General features: G+C 38.6%; 1 protein-coding gene across 2 annotated transcripts in view; it reads right to left on the bottom strand.

Annotated features, from left to right (window-relative positions):
- ESR2 (estrogen receptor 2) overlaps positions 1-27431 on the bottom strand; it is a 59529-nt gene that overhangs the window by 20842 nt on the left and 11256 nt on the right. Inside the window, exons 2-6 of one of the 2 annotated variants that reach the window (XM_060004432.1) lie at positions 26229-26672; positions 24216-24388; positions 15092-15208; positions 7561-7860; positions 4732-4870 (exon numbers count right to left, since the gene is read on the bottom strand). In XM_060004432.1, the coding sequence (XP_059860415.1) occupies positions 4732-4870; positions 7561-7860; positions 15092-15208; positions 24216-24388; positions 26229-26599 (1100 nt within the window). In that variant the 5' untranslated portion in view covers positions 26600-26672. Of the gene's footprint in view, positions 1-4731; positions 4871-7560; positions 7861-15091; positions 15209-24215; positions 24389-26228; positions 26673-27431 lie in introns of those variants that run through there. The other variant, XM_060004431.1, reaches the window with a different exon arrangement.

Raw genomic sequence — 27431 nt, 5'->3', positions numbered from 1 at the left:
TGAACTGGCACCAGTGGGTACTACCAATCCTGCTAAAGCCTTTCCTATTTGGTGCTATGCTTGGATGCCCGCTTACCAGGATCCTGAAGTCCACAGCGTTCACACCCCTGCAAGCTCACTACACAAAGTTACAAGTATGCAAACTGCGCACACTGGCAAACAAGCGCGGTAACTTTGGAAACCAGTTTAGACTTCCTGAAAGCGCACAGGTTAAGTGATAAAATGTCAGTGCCCCCTAGAAGTCACTCCTAAGGGAAAGGCCACTTTGGAGAATCAGAGCCCTGGGCAAAGGGTGCCAAAATCTATAGGAAAGGCCCAGCCCTCCATATGCCATCCACCCACCTCCCCTGATCTGGGCTTTCCCAGGCAGCCTGCTGCTAATGTCCAGTAAGAACATGCATGCCCTGCACATAGCAGAGGCACAAGAAATACTTATTCACTTATTCACTTGAATGCCCCTCAAGCCAATCATCAAATCACTCAGCCTAGGACAATTAATTATTGGAAACTGTAATTGGTGGGTTTAAGGACATCTGATACTGAGAAAAGCTAGTTTTAAAATATCTCTGGGGGCAAAAACAAAAAATCCAACAAGTCCTGCATTGACAATTTAATAGTTTGGCTCTTTACTCTTTTGTGAGACTCAGAGGTGGGGTCACGGGCACATGTGTGCCTGCACACACACACACACACAGGCACGCACACACACACACCTCCCCAAGTAGTACGATAAGGGGACTCATTTGAAATCAATCCTATTTTGCAGAAGCTGCCACCTGTGCCTAAAAACACATCTCTAAATACTGAAGTTAGCACCATTTCCTCATCGAAATACATACCATTTAAAATGTAAATTCATATTTCAAAAATGGAGGTAGAGGGACTTCCCTGGTGGTCCAGTGGGTAAGACAGGGGACCCGGATTCCATCCCTGGTCAGGGGAACTAGATCCCGCATGCCACAACTAAGAGTCCGCATGCCGCAACTAAGACCCGGTGCAGCCAAAATAAATAACTAAATTTTTTTTTTTTAATGGAGGTAGAGTTTATATTTCAGGGTATCTTAGGCCTTGATAAATGCTGCAGCTCAAAGTAATCAGAACATATGTACCGCATGGAAAAAGTGAATTTCTCAACCAGTTGTAAAGAGCAAGGTCTGATTGCTTTCTCCAGCAGGTGTGAGAGCCAACCATCTCATTCAAGGGGTGGCAAGGTTACAATATTTTTATTCACTTCACAGGATGTAGAAAACAAATACATTTCTAGAAAATAAATGAGAAATATAGGGGCAATAAGGTACAATATCTTATAAAGGACACCCTAATAGAGTTCTACTTTAAAATGAGTTATACAGAACAGAGTGAGGAAGGACTTTACAATCAATGAGACCTATTTCATTTATTCTGTAAGTAACTATGATTGACACTGAATTACGAGTAAGAAATTAAGACAGGTTTAAAAGATCTGAATTCAACCTAGTGGTTGAATTGGATGTTAAAATACTGAAACAATATATCAATCAAACCAAACTACTCATGGAAATTTACTTTTACACTCCATTTCCCCATAAACCAGTGCTAAATAAAAATAGAAGTAGTAGTTCCATGTGGACTATCTTATATTTGATAACCACTCCCTTTATAAAAGAAAAATATTCTGTTTGATACCAAGGACAACGTGTTGAAAGAGTGGGCTTCCCTTTGGGGTTCACTGTTTTGTACTGGCATATATATATCCGCTGGCAGCACACATGTGGCTAATAGACCACAGTTTGTCTGTCTTTGTGTGGGTGGCAATAGGGTTGGGAGAGCTTAGCACATGGGAAGGACTTAAATATTGAACTCAGGTGAAATGATCTGAGTACAAAAGGGAAATACAAATTCAGAAGTGAAAATTCTGTCAGTCTCTTGAAGAAAGTTCAATATACAAATACCTGAGGTGAATGCAAACTCAGTACATTTACACTTGTGAGTCCACAGAACTCCATAAACATCCACTTCCTCTGACTTTTTAATAACATTTGACAGTTTCCTATTGATGCTAAGGACACATAATGTCTTAGCATATATGATTCCCTGAGCAAGTAGAAGTTCAGATTCTGTGGTAGATCTTCACATGAATTGGGATTCTAGTGATTACTAAAAGAACTACCTTGTTAGAAATAAGCTGAGATACCCGGATTTTCCTCTCATCCTCAGTAGGTTCAAGTTTTCTCGCTGCAGAAGCCTCAACAAGAATAAAGGGAAACAAATTATAGTCTCAGTCTCCACAAATAAATAGGCTAATTTAATTGTATTCACTGCTTACATGGTCATACCACCACTTAAAGGAACTCTGACAGGACAATCTACCAAAAGACAATTATTTTCATGTAGTGTGAAAATTATTTATTCACGTTGCAAAAAAGATTCACAATAGAACACTTTTATGGTGCATGATCTCTGACTTTTGGAATAAGTCACATTTTGAACATTTTTGAATAAGCAGCTCCTCCAGAAACATACCCATTACATTAAAATGTATTTATCTGTATAACAGATGCACTAAGAGTCTCGGAATTGAAATTCTATACTTTACAGAGTGCTCAAATCAAGTAGGGACTGCAACAAAAAATAACCACTAGTAGGCACTCCAAAAAAATGCCTGTTCAATGTGAATGCATTTACAATTCCTAAGAACTCCTCTTTCATCCTCAAATATACTCAATTTCTATGTTGTAAAAAATAACACATCCAAATATTTATAAAGTAATGTGAGTCTATTAAAATAACATATAAGAAAAATTACTTTTTTTTTTCTTCTATTACTTAACCAACAGGTAAGCCTAAAATTTATCTGGGATTGGTGTCAATTTACAGTAATTTATATACACATGGGAGTTAAAGAACCCGCACAAAGAGGTAAGTTAGTTGTACTAAAAACCAGGAATGAAATAGTCACTGAAAATAAACACTAAATGTGGCATCAATTTTAGAAATCAAGGCAAAAAATAAAATAACACAGTCCCAAAGTCTGCAAATTTATTGGTTCACCAAAGGATAGAACTTCTTCCTAGCACTAACTTCTAGGGAATTTTGTGTGTATATTTGTGTGTGTGTGTGCCTTTAAATGCCAAGTGGAATATAATGAGTGAATGAATGAATGAATGAGACTGATGGCTTGGCTGGGTGCTTGGCCTTGCAGCCTGCCTCACAACATGGTACCCTGAGATGAGGAGGAGCAGGCTTCTGAGGTGCACAGAGAGTGAAACAGAGTTGTTCTGAGATAAAAGAATAAAGTAGAAAGTTACTTTGCCTTTTGGCCTCCTCCTCTTTCCTCTTCCAGTTCTCTATCCCACTGGGAGGCATGTACTGTTGTAGGTAAGAGTGTGAACTTCACAGCCAGCCCCTGTGCCCAGCTGCATCACTTGCTAACTGCAGGTAAGTTACCTACCTCCTGTTTCTATATCTGAAGGACAGGGATAATAATGGTGCTTACCCATAAAGGGCTGTTGTGAAGATGAAATGACTTAACACATATCAGTGCTTAAGATGGTGCCTGGAAGCCAATAAGTTAGCTATTTTGATTGCTACTGAAGGGTCTGGGCTTCCAGAACCTCCCTCTGGGCTTGCTCCTAGTGGAGCCACAGTCCACGCTCCAGCTCTTCCCAATGGCCCTGTTCTCCACCAACACACCTCTGTTACTTAGAACAGTGTTGTCAATGCTGTCATCCATGACAACAGAGAGAATGGGTGCTAATTCCCTGGGCTATTACTTTTCATCTGAGTAAGATGTGCATGGGGATCTTCTGATGATCTAAAGAGGCAATGCCAAGGGGCAGATCCTTTCCATTCATAACACTAGGCATCCTTCTTTGTGCACAGAGTCAAATGTGACTGAATATTCAACACTAGCACTTTTTTCAATATAAGGAATGTGGAAATCAATTTCCATGGAGATTTTCAAACTGTTCAAATTTACCCCAAGAAAGCATTCTACTTTTCTCCTAAAAAGCCTGAGTGTTGTACATTCCAGCTTTCCCTCCACGAACAGTTCACCTAAGTCAATTAAAAATTGGTTCCTTTTCTGCACCATCTTTAAAAGAAAACTAAATGCAACCAAGTTATCACATTAACACTATCGTTCCCCAGTTTCCGTTAACTTTCATCTGGTTTTAATAACCATTCGTTCCACGGCTATTGCCAAAAATGCTATATAGTACATGTAGTTAGAGTGAGTTAAAGCATGTTAAAATAAACTTGGTAGATTTGTAAGAATTTCATCACCTGTCCAAATAGCTGGAGATGTACAGGGTCCCTACTAGTGGAAAAAACAGCAGGACAGCTTAAAATTATAACCTGAAAATGGAGTTTTTTAGTGCAGAAAAATCTAAGTTGACGTGTACACTTAGTGGCCATATACCCTGCAGGACACAGGCCCCTGTTGTGGTCTGGCCAGTGAATGCTGCCACACTGAAAGAATAGGTAAGAATGAGTCACAAGACACTTAATCATTGTGCCCATGCTCTTTTCATTCTAAGAAAAGGTAAGAATGAGTCATAGGACACTTAATCATTGTGCCCATGCTCTCCTTCTTGGGTTCTTGACCCAGTGAAGGAACTCATGACATTATCCTCCTCTTACCTGCCCTCTCAGGAGTAAGGTTTTAATTGCAGAACCCAGGACTTTGTTCCCACTTCACTCAGCGCCTCACTCAAACCAGTCAGAGAAGAAACATAAAGTATTTTTTCTCACCTGTCCAGAACGAGGTCTGGAGCAAAGATGAGCTTGCCGGGGTGGTCGATGGAGCGCCACATCAGCCCCACCATGAGCACCTCCAACCAGCAGCTCTCCAAGAGCCGCACTTGGTCGTACAGGCTGAGCTCCACGAAGCCTGGGGAAAGCAAGAGGCCATGAGCACACCCCACCCTCCTCCTCAGCTCCCCCATTCCATAAAAACAGAAGAGCAATCATACAGGGTGGGGGGGGGGATGTCAATATTTTAAAGACATTGCTAAATGCTGACAAGTGAGAAAATCTTGAACTCAAAGTGAGTACTCACTATTTTCTAGTCTCAAACCCCTTCTAGAGAGAAATGTACTTCATTCAGAATTTCTAAAGGACTGTCACCTGGGCTTATACAGCTCCCCAGACAGATGCTAGGGAAGAACAGAAAGCTGGCCCTGACCTTTGTTGGTTATATCCTAATAATCCCTCTGCACTACTGAGAAAGACAGAGCTCAGCTGCCAGTCAGAGGGGCTGCCAATATGGCCCAGCCCATGACTGGGGCCAGAAGGAGTGGGGGGATGGGAGAGTGGGGGTGCAGATGGGAGGCTTGCAGAGAGAGCAGGGCCAACCCCTGCAGAAAGTCAGAGCTCCAGCTGAAAGAGTTTCTTCAATTGCTTAACATTTCCCATCTAGCGTTAGAATCATTCTTCTGAGTAGGTGTGCTGTCTCTAAGCTACTGTACGCTGAAGAGGATAGGTAACAACTGAAACAGGTCCCTAAGGGAGGTAAGCACTTCAGAAGCAGAGATCACCGGTGCTTCCTCCGTAAGCCACCGTAAGAGGAGGAGGCAGTATAATATAAGTATAGTAAATATAAACAAATGGCCTTGGAGTGCAATGCATTCTGCTTAGAACCCTGCTCGGCCTCATCCCAGCTAGTTACTTAATCTCCTATGAAGTCTTTGTTTCCTTACAGGAAAAATGGGGGCAACAAGGCCTATCTCTGAGAATTTCCGACAGCTAGGATCTCTCATCATCCTCATTTCACAGATGAGGAAACTACGGCACAGAGAACACACATGGTTCAAATCTTTGAACGATTATAACACAAATCTGCACAAAGGAGAATTTAATAGAGTAATGAATGGAAAGATGGATAAATCCTTTCCAAAGCCACATTCTACACTCAGTTCCAGTTCCTGATATGTGTACACGTTTCAATCTCACCCACAGTTATAGACAATAAGCCTACCCAAAGGAGATCAAGCTTTTCATACTTGTAGATATTCAGCAAAACCAAGGCTAGGTGATATTCCAATTTTTTTTGGTTTAGACAATGACTATATTAGCTGAGAACGGGGGAAAAAAATCCCACAGCTTCAGAAAGCCTAAGCTTTCTGAAAATTTTCCAAAATACCAGGCTTGAAGAGGGACTAATGCAGCTTAAGAGTTTGGTTTTAAAGAAGCTGCACAGCTCTCAGGAGTAATTAATTTCACCACTACTCTCCACGTGGGATCTTGAAAACTAGGCTTGGAATACACGTAGAGCAAAAGCTAGAGGAAATTACATCAGTATTGTCTCCTATGGGAAAGAGCTGAGAATAAAACAGCATTCTGGCAAAGGTGAAGATGCTAGACTATCAAAACCAAAGTGGAAAACCTGGAAATTCTCAGAAAGCTCAGAAGCAAACAAATGACCCCTATGGATACTATTACCTGAGGCTCTTACACCCAGCTGCTCTGTCACCCAGCTTCATGCCCCCTTCTCAATCTTTAAAATGTGCTTAATGCAGTTGCTGACCTCCAGGCCATGGAAATTGTCCCTAGTGGCTTAGAACTTGGAGAGAGACCTCATTTCTTAGACAAATGTATAGACGTACATGGAGAAGCCCTTCCAGGGGAATGGTGGGTTGCTGTCATTCTATGTTAGAATCCTTGATTCATTCTTTCACAGAAACACCAATTCAAATAATAATTAGATGGTGACAATGCAGTATATGTTACAAACTGGTCTTGGAAAGTGGACACATTATAGGATGGAAAATGAATGTTCTAAATGACAATTTACGAATAACCAAACCCATTTTTAAGTCTATCAAGTTAAAAAGCATTCCAGGTTTATTGATGATTCATGTTACTTCTACAGCTGATTTACTCTATTTATCCACATATATACTGATTCTTTCTCTATTGGAACAAAATTTTACAGTTCCTATTTAGCATCTGAGAAACGTTTCACTTTCATACTGGTCATACTGAGCCCCACCCCTCCTCCCAAGGTGAGAAGTCCACAGCCAAGAGATGGGTTAAGGTGGAGCCCAGATCCCTTCCTTTTTAGACCATGTTCCAGGTCCCAGGACCCTAGAATTTCCTGCCTAAATGGCCTCATATCCACTTCCAGAGCCTGGGTGGGTCTCTTCCCTGGGTCCTTCGTCCCAGACCAGATCTAGGCACGAGACGTGGCCAACAGGCTAGTGTCTGTAGGAGATGTGGACAGGTAGAATGGAGTGTGTACAAGGTGGTGTGGGATGGATCCAGGAGTGGGAGAAGAAGGCAAGGAGTCAGGAAGAGAAGGGGTCCACCATATACAACTCTTTCTGCACTGCCATGTCTGGTACAGAACTCAGAGGAATTCAAGAATTCTAAACTGGAACCTGGTCTTCCAGGACGTGTTAAAGGCATACATGTCAAAATAGGAAGAAAGAACATATTTCTTTTAAAGGTTATAAATCAAGCTCTCAAACTGCTAAATACCCAAGACACAATGTGGACCTCCATTTTGTATTCTTGCCCCATAAATGTTAGAGGCGGCCCTTTCCACAAATAAATTTAAAGCTAAGACCCAGAAAGCCCTACCCGGAATTTTCTTGGCCCAGCCGATCATGTGTACCAGTTCCTTGTCAGCCAGCTTGGTCAGGGACATCATCATGGAAGCCTCGGTGAAGGGCGTGCTGGGGCGGCTCACGAGCACGTGGGGCGGCTCGGCCTCGAGGAGTGTGAGCACCAGCTGCTCTGGGCTCAGGGCACTCAGCAGCAGCTCCTTCACGCGGGTCACGTGCCCACCATTTTTCTTGGCTTTGCTCAGGCAGTGCAGCTGCTCATCAGAATTTCTCTGCCTTCGAACTACGCGGTACCCACACCTTTCTCTCCGGGAGCCTAAAGCAGAGAGCAGATGATAACACACCGCTTTCCCATCTCTTCTCCAACCCAGCAGTCAAGTTCCCCCAGTCGCCAGGGTAAAAATGAAGCAGTGATATCGCTGGAAGACCTGAGTCTATTCACAGAATGTGCCTTAGAACAGGAGCCTGACTTTTATTTCTGGAGCCTGTGGGGCACGTACTAAAGATTATTATATTTGTGACTGACTGTACTGGCAAAATCAGTAATGACTTTTTAGGGACAATAGCCCAAATGATGTTTAGGTTTCCACTTCAAGGTCATCTATTCCATTTCTAAATCTAAATCCATTTCTCTTTTAAAGAGTGCTGGTATACCTCAGTTTCCAAACCATGAAATTAGAAATCTTCTTCAGGAAGAAGACAAGGAAAAGTTAGGAACTGATTATAAATAATGCACTTTTAACAATACATCCTTAAATTCTTTTGCGTGTGTGTGTGTCTGTGTATTCTTCTTACATACTTAACACAAATAAGTTTATTTCAAACAATAAAGTAATTGAAAAAATCTGGAAAATATAGACGATCACAAATTTTGGCTTAAAGTCAGTTTTCTTTTAATGCTTTTATACTTTTCCATATTTTGTATACAACTTTAGGACATACATAGTGTATGTATATATGTGTGTATATATATAATTGTATAACCTCCCTTTTCTTTTTTTATTAAAAATGTATCATTTTATAACAATTAAAAAATCTGTATAGCATTCTGTTCTATGAGTATAGCACCACTTATTTAAAGTGTCCCCTGTTGATGGAACTCTAGGTTGGTTCCAATTTCTTTGCTACTATATTACACATTACAATGAAAATGCATCTTTGTACCTGTATCCAATTACTCCCTTATAATAAACAGAAAGAAGTCAAGTTGCTGAACCAAGTTGCTCGTTTAAATTAAAATTTAAAATTTTGATACATATTGATAGATTGCCCTTCAAAACTATTTTAAAATTTATAATCTAAATAATACTTTAAGGGCTACCTATTTTCTTATAACACCACTGGACATTAAAAATCATTTTTAATCTTTGCTAATCTGGCAAGTGACTAAACAGTCTCATTTTACTTTGTATTTTTTCAATTACTAGCAAGGTTGACTAAAATGTTTGCCCTTCATTTTCTCTTACTTGTATATTGCATATTTGCTTCTTTTGCTCTTTATCTCCTTAATTACCTACAAAGGCTCTTTATATAGGAATGATAACTTTTGTTGTATTCAATATTTGTCTTAGCTGTTAATATATCTTTTAACTCTGCTCATGGTGTCTTCTGTCATAAGAAGATTTAGTACATAGTCACATCTGCCTTTTTGTTTCACATAAAGATTACACAAATATTCTCCTATATCTTTTTAAAACACTTTTGTGGTTCAAACCTATTTGAAATTTTATGTATGCTTCTATTATGTCATATTGATATTTCATGTTATGTTTTTCCAAATGGATGTACAACTTTCCACATACCATTTATTAAATAAGCTTTTCCCATTGATTTTTATAAAATGCCTTGTCATTTAATAAATAATTGTGTATAAAAGTATCTTCTTCCAGATTTTCTACACTTTTTCATAGATCTATTTTTCTATTCCTGTGCTGGTACCAAAACGTTTCAGTTACTGTAAGTTTATATAGCAGAACACAATGGGATAATGTCTTTAAGAAAGAAGCTTTCAGGCTTCCCTGGTGGCTCAGTGGTTAAGAATCCACCTGCCAATGCAGGGGACATGGGTTCAAGCCCTAGTCCAGGAAGATCCCACGTGCCGCAGAGCAACTAAGCCCGTGTGCCACAACTACTGGGCCTGTGCTCTAGAGTCCATGAGCCACAACTACCAATGCCTGTGAGCAACAACTACTGACCCCGTTAGCCACAACTACTGAAGCCCATGTGCCTAGAGCTCATGCTCCACAACAAGAGAAGCCACCACAATGAGAAGCCTGGGCACCACAATGAAGAGTAGCCCCCGCTCGCCACAACTAGAGAAAGCCCGCGCGCAGCAACAAAGACCCAACTAGCCAAAAATAAATTATTTAAAATAAGTAAATTTTAAAAAAAAAAGAAAGAAGCTTTCAATTCAGAATTATATTCCCAGCTAACCTATCATTCAAGAGTGAGGATAAATTAAAGGTATTTTCAGTTTAAAAAGATTGGGAACATATATCACTCACAGCCCCTTTGAAATAAATACTATGTTCTTTGGGATGGAGAAAAATGAACCTGAAGGAAGCAAAGAAAGTCAAGAAGCAGTGGTAAGAAACTAAACTGGTAAATATGTGAGTAAATCTGAAAAACACTGAATAAAATAATAATAATTTTTCGAGGTACAGAAACAAGGTAGAACCAAAATACCAGACAATAACATATAAGATGAGAGAGGAATAATTTTGACTAGAACATTCGAAAAATTTTTATTTAGGAAGAGAGATATCTATTAGAGTGGCTTGATTCTAAAATTAATCAGGAATGCATGCTAAAAATAGAAATAGTGTCACTAAAAGAATTAAAACAGAATGTATGATTTCCAAACTAGCAGAAGAGAAAAAAGAAACCAGGAAAATATGATCAACTCCAAAAAGGAAAAAAAGTAGAAAATATGTGATTTTTTTAAAAAGCACAAAATAAGATGATAGAAATGAACCCAAATACTAACGATCACAATAAACATAAACAGACTAAATTAATCAATTAAGAGCAACTCTGAGATCAGACATATTTTTTAATCTAGACATAGACTGGTTATAAGGAATACATCTAACATGCAGAAAAACTGAAAGTAAAGGGGTAGAAGAAGATACAACGGCAAAAATTAACCAAATAAATTGGAGTCACTGTCAATATCAGACAAAATAAACTTAAAGGCAAAAATCATTATTAAGGTCTCATAAGTAGATTATAAAAGGAAGGTAAATAATTCTAAGCTCATATACATCAAAACAACAACAAGAAAACACAGCCTACAAACAAAATGCCAAAAAGTGATTGAAAGAAAAAGAGAAATTGACAAATACACTAATATCAATATAATGGGATGTTTTACTGTATCTCTCTCAGAAACTAACAAAATAGATGGGGAAAAAGAATATAGAACATTTGAACTGCACAATTAAGAAGCTTGAGCTATAAAAGCTCATGGAATTTGTAAAAATTATCACATAACAAGTCATTAATAAAACTTTAACTAAAACTGATATCATATAGATCATATTCTCTGACCACAATAAAAATAGAAATCAGTAACAAAAATATAATTTCCAAAGTCCTATGAGCACAAAATATTTCTAAATATTCATTGGTTAAAGACAAAAATGTAAGATGGAATTAAAAAAGACATAAGTCGGGCTTCCCTGGTGGCACAGTGGTTGAGAGTCCGCCTGCCGATGCAGGGGACATGGGTTCGTGCCCCGGTCCGGGAAGATCCCACATGCCGCAGGGCGGCTAGGCCCGTGAGCCATGACTGCTGAGCCTGCGCGTCTGAAGCCTGTGCTCCGCAACGGGAGAGGCCACAACAGTGAGAGGCCCGCGTACCACAAAAAAAAAAGACATAAGTCAAGATGTTGTTAGCATGGGCACAACATTTATATGAATCTTCCCTAAAAAAAATCTAAAAGTTAAAATCAAAATGCCTAGTTTCTATACTCCCACCATTGTGTTTGTTCACGAAATTCAATTGTCCACATTTATACAAAGAAATATTAGTTAGGAGGTATGAGCAAATTTAAATTATTTGCTTCCAAGAAAATTTATCTGAATTTCCCTTATCCTTGGCTAACTGCAGTAGAAGAAAGGGCTCTATTCATCTAGGGATAACTGAATCAAAATTTTCATGAAAAGAATTAAAAGCCTAAAATATAATTCATTTTATTAGTAATCAGATAAAGTGCTATTATTATTTACATTATATATAATATTATAATTATATTATTAAAGGTCGATTATACCTCCAGGGTAAAATGGGACAAAATGTATGGTTAAGAGAGTATCTTTCTGATCACACATTTCTCTTTTGTGGAGTATATGAGGATAAGGAGTTTACAAAACAGATTTCCATACAAAGTAAAAGGTTTTGATTCCACACATTCAAATTTATTTGACCAAATTTCCCCAACAAAGTTCTATGTACTAGACCCTATTCTAAGTTGGGATCAATAAAATAAAGCCCCTAGAATCTATTGATAGAGTTCCTAGTTTTAACTGGTAAATCAAGTTGTATTGTATACACTGGAATAAAATGAAATTGAGAAGGTCAAAGAATAAAGTCATTGACAAAGAACTCACATTTTTCTACCAAGGACATTCCTAGTGTTATGGCTTTGACACCGTAATCCAAGCAGTCACTCAGTGTGCCTCTGAGTGAGCTTAATGAGAAAGTACCAAATAGGAGTGCTCCATATTAGAAAGTGCCCCAGCGAAAAGACGATGACAACAACAACCATGGTAAATGATGATCATGACAGCTAATATCTACTGGAAGCTTCTGTATGCCAGACATTGTGTATTATTGTATATAGATTATCCCATCCTGACAACCACCCTAGAGAAAAGGTGCTATTACTATCTCCAACATACAGGGGAGGATCCAGGCACAAGAGAGCTCAAGTAACTTGCCCAAGGTAGAAAAGCTAGAAAATAGCAGAAGCAGGATCTAAAACCAATCAGTGTTCTGAATGCAGAGCTGGTGCTTTTAACACCAATTTTATATCACCTCCCTATCAAATTACTTTCAAGTGTCTATACAGCGGGTGAATAAAGAGATGGCATCTGAAAGATGCCGAGCTATTGTCCCAACACAGGGTTCTAGATCAGGTATACAGTTATTCAGGTCGGTTTCCTGCCTATTTGCAGTTGTGTATTCTTATAATGAAGCCTTGTCCCTGAAGCTAGTCTGGGTGGGTACCCTCCTACCATTGAAACAACGATATTAATACCTCAGCAGAAAGGATTGGAAATGCAGAAGAAAAAGGTGATGACAAAAGGGACAGGATTTCTGAATAAAACGGGGAAGTGATATTATTCAGGAGGATCCAGAATGCAGGGAGAATCCCTAATCCTCTAAGATTGGATAGAAGGAAGACTCTAGATCAAGGGTTTTCTCAGGAGGGCAGACGAGAAGAGGGCTGGGAAAGGAGGGAGGCACAGTTAAGAAAATTCACTCCTAATCGTCTTTTCCTGTGGTCAGTAAAGGGTCAAAATATCCATCTGTTTGCACATCAATCCATCTCATTCCTTCTGTAATCTAAGATAATGAAATATTTTTTCTTAGCCCTATACAGCGACTTTTTGGTCAAATTCAATGACCTTTTCCAGGAAAAATTCAGGAACATCTCTGAACTCTGCTTCCTGAAACTGTATTGTATCAAAACTCCTAATTTATATGAGCCTTTCAACAAGGGAGAAAGGAAGGAAAAGCAAAATTTAATGCCAGGCACTGTGTTAGGTCTTTATTCCTCACAAAACTCAATGAAGCAGATACCTCTGTTTCAGAGATAAGGAAACCGAGGGCCAGGAAGGTTACGTCGTTTAAGCATAGTCACCGCTAGCAAGAAGTAATGAGACAAAAAAAATGAGATTCCATCTGTGTGTGGGGGCGGTCCAGTCCTGCTGTTCTTCTCACCGCATACACTGTCCCCTACAGCTGGAGTGTATGTGCTACTGCCCTGGTCCCAAACCAGGAGAACCACAGCCACTAACAGACTCTAGTACATTAAAAGCGTTTCTAACCTAAGGCTAAATTGGAAATCTTTTTTTTTTAAGTATACAATTTAAAATATCGTTTTACTTAAAACATGATATATTTATTTGCAGTCTTTGGTCAGAGGGCCAAGGATTTCTCTTTAAGCACCTCTGCCAATTTAATCACAAGTTACCTTGTCTCTGGATTTTCAGTTTCAGCTTCTTTAAAACAGAGCAAGAACTTAGGCACTCCTAAAGCAATCTGAATGCAGACTCTTTATAGGTGTATAAATGGTTTTGCCCCAATATCACCCATACCTAACCCAATAGCTATTAGTCCTTTACAGTTTTATTCAAAGCTTTCACAGGAACAACTATCTTTTCCTACTCATATTTCATATGTTTGCATGAAGTTTAATTAAATTATATGATTTAACAATTACAATGAGTAGAAACAGGTTGGGAAGAAGCCCATTGGTTACTGATAAGGATATAACTGAAGTGGCGTTTATGAAAGTAACCAATACCCACTGGGAGGTCATGGGCATTGGCAGGATATTTTACAGAGGAAATGGAGAACACAAGTGATTTTAGGAAGCCAGAGAACTGTGATTAAATTAAGAGAACTTCTGCTCTAATTCTGAACTAGGGGAGGGAACAGAGAATGTTCAAGGGGCAGAGCTACTAAGAGACTGTCAGGGAGAAAAGAGAGAGGATTTTTTTTTTAATTTTTCAAATAGTTACAAAGAGAGAAATAACAACAAACCACTGCTAAAATACTGGCTGGCAGAAGAATAAGAAAAGTACAGGCAGAGCTGATATGACTGTATATAAACAAGCAAGTATGTACAACAAGTGAATCAAGTTAGCCAGGTGGAGAGAGTGCAGTGTAAGCATCGTCGTCAGTTGTTATACTAATGTTCTCATTTCTCTTTGTTTTTTCATGTATATATATGTTTGTTCACATATATATGCACACATACTGTCTTAGAACAAAATCCATACTCTATGTGCTTTCCATAGGTCTATCATGTTTCTGACTCCTATGCATATTTTTTCCACTTCTAGAAAGTTAAATGGAGGGATAGGCACAAGTCATCCCAAGTAGCCCACAAGATAGTCAACTTTCTTGTCAGAGCTTTAACCATGAACATTTACCTGAACTTCATCCTTAGACTTTTCAAGGCCTCAGGCAGATGGTCATCCAGCCCATTTGAGCACCTCAGTGGCTAGAGTTCTCTAATTCACGCAGCAGCCTATTCTGTGGTCAGACCACTTGAACTGTAGAAAGTTCTTCCCTACATTGGGCCAAAATCTGCCTCTAACAGCTTGCTCCTGTTCACCCCAGCTCTGTCCTCTGCAGCTTTAGAGAATAAGTCAACACCCCTGCAATGGGACAGCATACACACACCTGAAGATAATTACCATGTTTTAAATCTCCTTTCATCCAGGCTACATGTCTCCAGGTCCTCAAACTGTCCCCAGTTTGACATGGCTCTCAGCATGTCCCACATATCACAGAAGGGGAAGGGAACACTCACCACACTTCACCATTCCGACTTCATAGCACTTCCGAAGTCGGCAGGCCTGGCAGCTTTTACGCCGGTTCTTGTCTATTGTACACTGATTTGTAGCTGGACAAATATAATCATTATGTCCTACAGCAGAGCAAAAACAAACAAAAACAAAAAAAAAGGAAGTTTATTGTTATAATATTTTGGCTAAATCTCTTCCTGGTCAACAACACAACTAACGCTACCCAGCTGAGAGATAGGAGACATCTTCTTAACCACAGGTACAGGTATAAAAACCAAGTGCAGCCTCATCAGTGCCTTGTTCGTGAGTAAAGGAAACCTAAGAATATTTCAATATCCTACCCTTTTGAATAGGTTATTCTCTGCATGTTCTTAGAATTCTCAAGAGATACATTTAGAAATAGTCTCCTCTAGACATGGAAAGTGAGACAGTCACCTGAAATTGATTTGCTCCAAGTCACAGGACTCCTTGAGAGTAACACTTGTATCAGGTCACCAAATTCAACTGCTTGTACTCTTTTACATACATTCCTCCGTGGTATTTAACATGATATTTTAATAGGAATTCATAGCTAAATAAGAGAACTACACTGGTCAATAAGAGAATATAGAAATCATCAAACAAAACAAGGACAGAAAGAACTGCCACTTGATAATGGTTGTGGTGGGTTAAATTATCGTTTTTAATTCTTCACTCCCTGCCTCAGCCTGTGACATTACAGTGTATTACAGCAGGCAGAGTACACCTCCTCACCAATTCACGTCGGGCTTGGCCGTGGGACTTGCCAATGGTATGGAAGTAGATGTGATACTCCAAAAGTTTGGCTTGGCCTCTTGAGTGCCCATGAGAAGAAAATGCCTAGGGTAGCCACTGGTCCAAGGAGAATGTGGAGACGTGTGGTGCAGACCAGAACTCAACCCAAAGCCCAGAGCCAAGCCTTATGAAGTAGAGCCACCCTAAACAACTCACAGACCCATAAATAAAAAAATAATGCTCACTGTAGTAATCTACAGCCTAAATAGAGTTGTATAGCAATATCTGACTAAGACAATGGTGCTTCTTTTATGTAAAGAAGAAACAAGAAAATTTCCATTTCAAAAAGCAGCACTGGGACTTCCCTGGTGGAGCAGTGGTTAAAAATCTGCCTGCCAATGCAGGGGACACAGGTTCGATCCCTAGTCTGGGAAGATCCCACATGCTGCAGGGCAACTAAGCCCACGCGCCACAACTACTGAGCCCATGCGCCACAACTACTGAAGCCCATGTGCCTAGAGCCCGTTCTCCACAACAAGAGAAGCAGCCGCAATGGGAAGCCCGCGCACTGCAACGAAGTGCAGCCCCTGCTGGCCACAACTAAAGAAAGCCCATGTTCAGCAATGAAGACCCAACGCAGCCAAAGAAAAACAAAAAATAAAAACACCAAAAGCATTACTTCAGATGCTGTATGGAAAATAGATTAGAGGCAGCAAGATTGATGAAGGCCAGGAGACCAAGCAAGAACCCACTGTTGCTGTGCAAACCAGAAAGGAGGCTGCCTGCCTGGATTGGTAATAGTAGGGAGGATGAAGATAAATACAGAGACCTGAGAGATTTAAGGAACAGAAATTATAATAAAATATATAAAAAGTAGAAGTGAACAGGGTATTATGGTGCCTTTATTTCTTAATTGAGTCTTTCAATAGGGCCTGAACTTCTTACGATAAAACCTATAATGGCCCATAATTTCAATGTGGAAAATGGATGAATCTCAATGATAAACTAAACGAGCAAGTCATAAAAGAAGTCACAAAAGAACATAAAGGAGAGGATTCCATTTATATAAAGTTCAAAAATAGAAAAAACTATATTGTTTAGGGTTACATGCATAGGCGATAAAAACATGGCAAGGAAGGCAGAAGTTAGAACTGTCTCACCTCTGTAGGGGGAGAAGGTGCTGTAACTAAAAGGACCACCCAGAGGATTTGTTTCTGGAGATATCCTATTTCATGGCCTGGGCACTAGTCACACAGGAGGTTGTTCTGTACTTCTTTTCTAAACTGAATATAAATATGAAATTTTATATATTTTATACATTATATATCTTTTATATGTGTGTGTGTGTATGTGTATATATATACAATATTTATATATACTAGAACAAATACTCTATCCTCTAAGACAGACTGGAAGCAGAGATATCCCAACAGCAATGAGTAAACTAACACCCAGATCTTGGTTTATGAATATCATTCTCCACTCATAGGAAACTGGGAACCTTAGAGAAACAGTTTATTCCAGCTTATCCCACTGGGGCACGGAGAGTACAAGATAAGCCTGAAACATCTTGTTGTGCCAGGAAGTAAAGAAGTGTCTAAAGAGTTAGGGGCACATGTCAAAAAAAATACAGAAGCCAGTTTAAGGGAACACTACTGGCCAAATCTGGGATAATTTGGACACCCAAATAAATAATTATATATACTGGAATAAATATATTCCCTAACTCTATCCCCCGAGACAGCATGGAAGCAGGGACATCACTAGCCTCACAGACATCACCTTAACCAAATATTCAAAGTGTACATCACTAGTATTGGGACAAATTGAAATCAGGCACTACATGAAAGGAGCCAGTCAGAAGAATATAGCATCATTTCTGTGATATTCCAATAGGCCAATAATGTGTACGCTGAATCTAATGATGAGGAACCATCACACAAACCCACAGTGAGGAGCATTCTGCAAAATAACTGGCCTATAAGATTCCAAATTATCAAGATCATGAAAACCAAGGAACAACTGAGGAACTGTTCTGGACAGAGAGAGAAAGGCTAAAGACCTAACAACTAAATGCAAAGTGTGATTCTAAACTGGATCCTTTTGCTGTAGAGGGCACTGTTAGGACAACTGGGAAAACTGGAACAAGTCTAAACATTAGATGGTAATAATGTATCAATGCTAATTTCCCAATTTGACCCTTGTGGCTCTACCGGAATACATGTTAAGTGTTCGGAGGTGACGGAGCATAATGTTGGCAACTCATGATTTCAGGAAAAATGTTGGCAACTCATGATTTCAGGAAAAAACGTTCTTTATATTGCATATGCACATTTTCTGTAAGTTGGAGACTCATTTTAAAAATGCTCTGTTAGCTACTCAAACAATAAACGAATTCACACAAATACAGACACATACAAATAAATATGCAAATACAGATAAATTGAAATTTATCTATATTTCAAATGTTAATGTTTTAAGCTGTGAAATTAACTTTCCTTTTTCCAACTCACCAGATTTTAAAGAACACTTCAAAAAGCTATGGTTCCATGATTGAACCATAATTAAATTTTATAATCCTCTCCCCTTTTAGATAGATTCCAGTAACATCTGTTCAACAAAACACAAATTGAAATTCAGTTGTTTGTGGCTCTACCATCACACTCTGCATCGGCCTGGGTACCAGCAAAGGTGCCCTAGAGATGCAAAAACCACTCTCTCAAGTGACCCTCCATCCTGGCCATGTACAGGAAGCAGCGTCTTCCTAGCCTGACACACCAACATTCCTGATGACCTACTGATTTCCGGGTAGTTTTCATCAGCATTTCATTTAGTCCTATAACTTCCCTTATAAAGAGTTATAATCCCCATTTTACAAATGAAAACACTTAAGCTCAGTTCAATAACCTCCTTAAAGTTATTGTTTTAGTTTTCCATGCCACATAGTAAATTTCTACAAACTTAAAAGCTTAAAATCAAACAAATTTATTATCTCATAGTTTCTGCAAATAAAGAGTGCAGACGCAGCTTACTCTACTCAGGGTCCCAACAAGGCTGCAACCAACGTATTGACTGGGCTGTGGTCTCATCTGAAGCTCAGGGTCCTCTTTCAAGCTCATTTAAGTTGTTGACAGAATCAATTCCTTGCAGTTGTAGGATCGAGATTCCCATTTTCTTGCTAGTTATAGGCTGGACACTGCTCTCAGCTCCTAGAGGCACCTGCAGTTCCTTGCCCAGAAGCAGCTCACAACATGTTTGCTTCCTTCCAGGCCAGGAGAAGCACATCTTTCTGACTTCCAGTCTCTCCACAGTCTGCTATGATGGAGTCTTATATAATCACAGCATAATCTCAAGAAACTAATCACAAGAGACTATCCCAACACCATTTGCCATAAAATGTAACCTAACCAAGGGAGCGACTCTGTCTTCATATTTACAGGTTCCATACACACTCAAGAATAGGTGGTAATATAAGGCGTGCTATAAAAAAGATTTAAAGGAACAGATAATTATCTTGTTATTGCTTTTATCCTCACTTATAATATACAAAAATAAATTTTAAAAGCCAAAATATATTTCTAATCAGAAACTTTCTATTGTACTTTAGAATATAATGCTTTATACTTAGAAGATAAATGTAATCCCACAGCACTTTCCATAGCAGAAGCAATCTTTTAAGTATCTTCTAAAACCTCTAAGAACTATATATGATGTCATCCTTATTGGTTTTAAAAGGAGGTTCATAACAATAAGCATTTAAGGGACAAGTAGAGGTTGGCTTTTATTTTTCTCTCAGAGTTTACTGTAAAAGATCATTTTACTTTTAAAAAAGGATCCGAAAGCACAATAATATGAACATGCTCAATAAAATAGCCTAGAAAATGTCTTATGCAAGAAGGTCATGGTAATTCACTTCATTTCTGGCAAAAAGAAAAAAGTCCTCTTTGAACTGCACCAAACACCCCATGTATTAAAATGGCTTTCTTGTTCCATGCAACAGTCTGCTACTCCACACTAACAGAACTCAGAGAAAAGTTCAAAGCAAAATTAAAGGCAAAATACGAAGCTAATTCTTTTAGTTAACATATAAAACTTTACAGGAAAATATGCTTTTTATAATACAAAACATAAAAGGTTATCTTTGTTCTCTGCAAAATTATTGAGACTGTCTGAATATGTATTATCATTCATATCCAACTGCATGGAGGGAAGAGACAGCACTGGACTTGAAATCAGAAGACCTGACTTTAATATCAGCTCAGCCTCCCGGTTTTCTTATTTTAAAAACAGAGCAATTAGGGACTTCCCTAGTGGCGCAGCAGTTTAGAATCTGCCTGCCAATGCAGGGAACACAGGTTCGAGGCCCGATCCAGGAAGATCTCACATGCCGCGGAGCAACTAAGCCCGTGCACCACAACTACTGAGCCCGCGTGCCACAACTGCTGAAGCCCGTGTGCCTAGAGCCCCGTGATCCGCAACAGAGAGAAGCCACAGCAATGAGAAGCCCACGCACCACAACAAAGAGCAGCCCCCACTTGTCACAACTAGAGAAAGCCCGCACACAGCAACAAAGACCCAATGCAGCCAATAAATAAATACATTTTTTTAAAAATAAAATAAAATAATGTAGCTCTTAAAAAAAAAGAAAAAAGCAGAGCAATTATTACCCATACCCTCCCTGGCATTCTTATACTTCAATAGCAAGCATCTACCTTGTTGTTTCTTCCCTCAGGATACCCTTCTTGAGTTCGAGACCAAATAAGTCCCAAGTAATGGAATATATGCCTTGAAGGTAAGAATCTTTTACACAACCTATGGGCTGCTACAGCTTCCCATTTAAAGCTTAGCCTGTAATGTCTTAAGAAATAAAGAGTTGAAGATTCATGAGCAGCAGTCAAATGGATTTTAACTTTCAAATGACAATGATAAAAGGTTATTATAAATACCAAAATGAAAGTGCATAGTATAGTAGTATCATTACTATTATATGTGGATATAAAATAAATAGCCAGAAGGATGAACTTTATGGAAATAACATGAAGAAATGGGCCAAATACATATCAAAAAACCCCCAAATTTTATAAGAGATGTAAAAGACCTAAATAAATGGAGTCAACGTGTTTCCTGATGTGAAGACTATTACAGAGCTTCCTTTCAAAATAATTCTTAGGTTTAATAAAATATCCATTTTTCTTAACATTAAGGATGGGAGGTCACTTAATAAAATTATTTTAATGTTCCTGTGGACAAATAAACATGAGAAAATAGCCAGGACATTTTTAATATAGGAGGAATTTATACTGGCATGTATTAAAATTCATTATAAAACTATAATACTTAAAATAATGTGATACTTATACAAGAATGAAGAGATAGATCAACAGAACAGTCACACTAAACACTAGTATATATAGAACTTAATATATATCATATACATAGAAAAAAATTAATGAACACAAGAAAAGGTGCTCAAAATCGTCAGTAATCAGAAAATGCAAAATAAAACCACAGTGAGATAGAACTACATACCAATATAAATGGAATGGCTAAACTTTAAAAGACTGACAATATCAAGTTTTGATAAGGACATGGATCAACCAGAACTCTCATACATTGCTGTTCAGAATACAAAATGGTTCAACCACTTTGGAAAACAGTTTGTTAGTTTCTTATAAAGCTAAACATACATTAGCTTATCATACAACCAGCCATTTTACTCATAGATATTTACCCAAAAGAAACAAAAACATGTCTACACTGAGAGATATGCATAAATGTTCATAGCACTTTTACTTAAAATAGCACAAAACTAGAAACAACTCAAATGAACAAATAAACAAAATGGGGCACACCTACTGGAATATTAGTAACAAAAAGGAATGAACTACTAATGCATCCAACAACACAGATATATCTTAAAAGCAACATGATAAGTGCAAGAAACCATACATAAATGGTTACATACTTTAAGATTCAATTATATGACATTCTAGAAAAGGCAAAACTATAGGGACAGAAAATAGATCAAGAGTCACCAGAGCCTGGAAGGTTGGGGTGAAATTGGCTACAATGGGCATGAAGGAATATTTTGCAGTTATAGTAATGCTCCATATCTTAATTATGGTGGTGGTTACATGACTACATGTATTTTCAAAATTCATAAAACTATAAAAATAGAATAGGGGAATTTTACTGTATGTAAATTATATCTCAAACAAAAAATTAAGTTCCTATATTAAAAAAAGCAATGAAAATGGATTTATTCAATAAAACAATGTGGATAATATTGACAATTTATGAAAATATATTTGATTCTTATTTCATTCAACATACCAAAAAAATTGAGTAGCCACTTTCAGTTATTGCAATGCATTTATACCAGAGGGCACCAAAAATATGAAGAGTCCAAAGAAATAATCATTTAGGCATGAAGCAATTGTAAGAGCACTAACTCTTTCCCATTTGCATTTTTAGGATATGACACTCCTTTTCCCTTTCCCAGTAGTTCCTCTGCGGATGCAGTAGGAAAGAATGACATGGGGAAAGCACAGGAAACTTACGTTTTATTGTTTTCAGCTACAGTCTCAGGGTTCATGAAGTATCATGAAAGATATTCCATGCAGAGATTTTTCCCAAACAGCAAATAAGAATTCTCTTTTTTAAGGATGTAGTTAGCTGTTTTGGGTCAAAATTTCCTTAGGAGATAAAATTCTAGAACCTCAACAAGATAGAGAATTGTCATCATATCAAGAGTTTGGTTCTGAATTTCAGAAAATCTGAATCGTTCTTATCATATATCGCAGGAAACTGGACCTGGCCTTATAATCTACTAGTACAATGATCATAAACAAAAAATTTTAAGCACTGAATATGTTAAACATAGAATGAAAAGCTCTGTGTATGCAAAAGCAAAAATAAGCAACCGTGATTTATGTTTTGATAATATTTGAAGACATCAGCTTCCTTTGTCTGTGCTGTTTTTCCTTTCGGTAAGAAAAGTTTGGAAATGGCAGAGGGCCCTCATCCACCTAACTATGAAGATTTTGGAGGAGGAGGGTTTAAATGAGATTAGGATTAGAAGAGAAATACAAGGAAGAAAGAAAAGACGTTGATATCTAAACTGAAAACAGAAGAGTTAAAAGAGAAACTAGAATGACTTGAATTTGCAGGTTGTTTACAACTGACCAAATATTTTCACATAAGCAACCTCATTTCCTTTTTAGAACAACTCTGCATCTCCATTACACAGACGAGCAAACAGGCTGGGAAGTAAAGCCACAGAGCTACTAAGTGGAGAGTCCAGAATAAACAGGTGGTCATCTATGAAGGGTGAATTTCAGGGGACTCAGAGGAAGGTGATTCCTTATCTACCAACATTCTACCCCTCACCTCCCTCTGGATTACATCAGCTTCTCTGCTCGAGGTAAAATGCTCTCTTAATGTAGAGTTATCATTGCGTGAATTAACTCAGTAAATTACCGTTTGCCACTTGCACACTATGAATTGCTTTAAGGTTGCTTTCCCTTAACCGGATAAGAACAAGGCACTGAGGCCTTGGCAGAAAAGGGAAGGGAGCTCTGAGATGGGAACATAGGACATTGTCTGGGAGTAGCTGGCAAGGGAGGGGTTAAGGGGCAGAGAGACAGCCAAGAGCACGAGTACGCAGGAAAGTGCCTTCAGCAAATTAGGGCCAGCAAGGACATGTGTGGTAAGGGGCTGACTGGCCTTGAAACCAGGTGTGCACAGCTTGAGACTGATTAAAAAGGCCACTAAAACAAACAAACAAACAAAAACCCAGCCCAGCAGAAATTTGGAGAAGGGTAGGGAAATAGTCTAAACTCAGACCAGGAAACGGGATTGGGAAGGAGGTTCCACTAGTTCAGGGCAAGACATGCCTCTAGATAAATTCTCAGAGACCACTGGAGTTGAACTACTGACTTCTGATCATTTCCGTAAAACATGTTTATTCTCTCTTCCTCGGGAGTCAGCCCACCATTGTGACTGTTACTTATGCCAGATATTAAACATAAGACAAAGGAAGAAACAATCTTTGCAGTTCCTAATGAGCACACATTTTTTTGGCAAGCTTTATCTTCACAAGGGTTGTAGGTAGACGTCTTCTCCCAAGAAGATGGCGATGGGTGATGATGGGGTGAGACCTATTTGGGTTCTGGGGTAGAGATCTGCAATGAAAGATAAAGTACTCTACACTTGAAACAATCCACCCCACCCGCAAACACACATGATCCTCTGAACTGCTCATCAAGTACTCTGTGTACAAATCAGGCCAAAGGTGAAATTTCTGCCAGGTCATCTGAAAACTTGTTTAAAAGCAAAAGTGGAAAACTAAAGAAGCAGCTAACAATACTCTTGTACCTTGAATGCTTCTTTTAAAAAAGGCCTTACATCCTTCACACGACCAGACTCCATAGTGATATCCCGATGCATAATCGCTGCAGACCGCACAGAAGTGGGCATCCCTCTTTGAACTTGGACTAGTAACAGGGCTGGCACAACTGCTTCCACTAGCCTTCCTTTTCAATGTCTCTCTAGGGGCAAAGAAAACATTCATTGTAAAAGAGCATTAAAGATAAAACAGGGCCTTTCTAGAAAAACGAACAGCATGAACATTGCCTAATTTATCTCTTTGCCCTCAAGGGTTCGTGATAAATATATTACAAGAAATCTGATCAAGCAAAACCTTTGTTACTGATATCAGATCTATGAAGAGTCACCCTGTTGGGATGACTGATGCCCGAAAGTGGTTAAGCAAGTTTATGCCCATCCATGCAGTGCTGATGAGCACCAGTAACCATGGATGGCCAGCTGTAGCCATCAGGGTGTACAACTTTGAGTGTAATAAGTGACCAGATCCAGTCTGGGTGGAAATGGTGGGGAGAAGAAAAGGGAAGAGAGGAAGAAGAGAGAAAAGAAGGGGAGAGCGTGAACATGTACCTGTCCTTTGAGAAGGCTTTGGAGGAAGGTGTTCAATGCTGGGTAGAGTGAGGGCCAGGGCTTCCACAGAGGAAGGGAAAGCCCACAAGGGAGCACCAACAGGCACCAAAAACACCTGGTTAGTTCCTAATTTTGCTATGGCATGTTTCTTTTGGAAAGGAAATAGTAGAAGTACGATTATTTATAAATTAAGGTAATTATACTATGGTTTAATTTACCCAAATATTAGCAGAACTCTGATTAGAACTTGTGTTCAGAAACAAAATATTTCTTCCTTTAAACATTGAATGAGAAAACATTATTTTTAAAAAGTTATCTATAATTTTCATATTCTCTTTTACCAACAAACAAGAAGTATTTTTTTAAAGAAGAAAAATAAAATTACTGTGTAATACGGCTTTCTCAAAGTTTTATGATATTTGAAAGTAATACATTTCAATATCAAATATGCTGTAACTTAGTACTTTGGTTGTTTTGGAAATTTATCTCCCCTTCATGCTTCTCCCCATACTACCTCTGCTCTCTGTAGCCATAATTATCATTAAAAAGATCTGGGTTTGATCCCTGGTCAGGGAACTAAGATCCCACAAGCCGCGCAGAGAAGCCAAAAAAAAAAACATTACAAATTGAATGGAAATAACCCATTATATTACCTTGCCCTTAGAGTTTAAGAAAGTTCAACTAAAAAGTTCCACATTTAAATAGTTTCCCATCAATCTTTATAAAATGTTATTATTGGGCTTCCCTGGTGGCGCAGTGGTTGAGAGTCCGCCTGCCGATGCAGGGGACACGGGTTCGTGCCCCGGTCCAGGAAGATCCCACATGCTGCAGAGCGGCTGGGCCCGTGAGCCTTGGCCGCTAAGCCTGCGCGTCCAGAGCCTGTGCTCCGCAACGGGAGAGGCCACAACAGTGAGAGGCCCACGTACCGCAAAAAAAAAAAAAAAAAAATATTTTAGTTCATTGTTTAAAAGCTTGTACCTATGTTTGTCTTTTCAGGCTTCACCTGTCTAGTATTTCATTAAGTTGTAATACCGACAGTTATTTTTATCTTGGACACAATTTGTCATGAACACTAAATTGTGATTTCACTGCAAGATAAGAAGGATCTAACTTGAAAGTAAAAATTTCTTTTTCAAACCCAAATCACTTCATCAAGAAGAAAGTGATTTAAGTTAAATTCTTTAGTTTCTAAAGACAGTAGTCATGATAGCGAATTCTCCCCCCAAAACACAGATCTGTAAGCTCAACTTTTTAGTAAGAACTAGAATATCAGATTAGATATTCTAGAATTCAGAATATCAGATGTTTTAGGTGCTCTATTTGATCTATGTAATAATGAAGACCTTGTATAACACATATCTTTCTTTTCACTAAATCATAAAGCAATCTGAATAATGGCCATGAACTACAATTCAGAATGAAGACTGGATTTACCTGTTCCCAGGTAAGGTGTGTTCTAATGATCTCGTTTCACACCAAGGACTCTTTTGAGGTTCTGCATACAGAAGTGACGACTGGCAGTGGATGGCTAAAGGAGAGAGGTGCCCAGGAGTTGGCCACAATACATTTGGGCTTGTGGTCTGTCGACCAGGCCCACCTTCCGAGTTATTGGGAATACTGTAATTCATCACGGCAGGGCTATAGAATGTCATGGCTGAATATTCATGGTGGCTCTCTACATAGGAGGAAGGTATATATATAGGGCCTGGCTCCAGGGGTAGGATGGATTGACTGCAGTTGTAGGAGACAGGAGAGTTAAGGCTAGATGGTGAGTTTTTGATATCCATGTCTTGAATAGGTAACATCTAGGAAAACTCCTTGTGAGAAGAGGCACAAAGGGACATTATAATGTTCTCAAAGAATCATAGACAGGTATGGCTGTGAAGAAAAAAAAAAGACATTTCTAAGTTACAGATACAAGCATACTATTAAAAAGGTTGACATATTATTATTAAACACACACACACACACACACACACACACACACACACACACACACACACACACACTTGTATGGGCCTAGAAATACATCCTGAAAAATATACACAAAAATATTAACCTCAGAGGGGTAGGAAGGTAAGGCATGGAACTCATTTTCTACTTCATTCACTTCCATAATGCTTTTGTTGTTAACCATGATAATTTTTTTACCATGAGAATTTAATATAAAGTGCTTTTAAAACTTAAAAAACACAGGGAGTTCCATGGTTGCCCAGTGGTTAGAATTCTGGACATTCACTGCTGTGGCCTGGGTTCAATCCCTAGGAACTGAGATCCCACAAGCCACATGGCATGGCAAAAAATAAATAAATAAAAATTAAAAATAAAAAACACAGGATTAAATCAAAATGCCATGCCAACCAGTTTTCTTTTTTTTTTTTTTTTTTTTGAACTAGATAAGTTCCTTTTTAAATTCTTACAGAAAAATAAGCAGGAAAACCCTGAAAGAGCAGATCAATGAGCAGGACTAGCAATAACAGATCTTCAAACACACTATGAATAGCCAATAATAAAAAAGGAATAGACAGGCCAATGTACCTGTATCAATGATCAATTTATTGCCTTTCACCTAATACACCCTTCAGTATATGTTCTATAGCAATGGAATTCCTTAAGCATTTAAACTGAGCCCAGTGC

Source organism: Delphinus delphis, chromosome 2, assembly GCF_949987515.2.
Source record: "Delphinus delphis chromosome 2, mDelDel1.2, whole genome shotgun sequence".
In the NCBI taxonomy this organism is placed as follows: domain Eukaryota; kingdom Metazoa; phylum Chordata; class Mammalia; order Artiodactyla; family Delphinidae; genus Delphinus; species Delphinus delphis.
The sequence above is the reverse complement of the archived record's forward strand: the minus strand, read 5'-3'. Positions and strand labels throughout refer to the sequence as shown.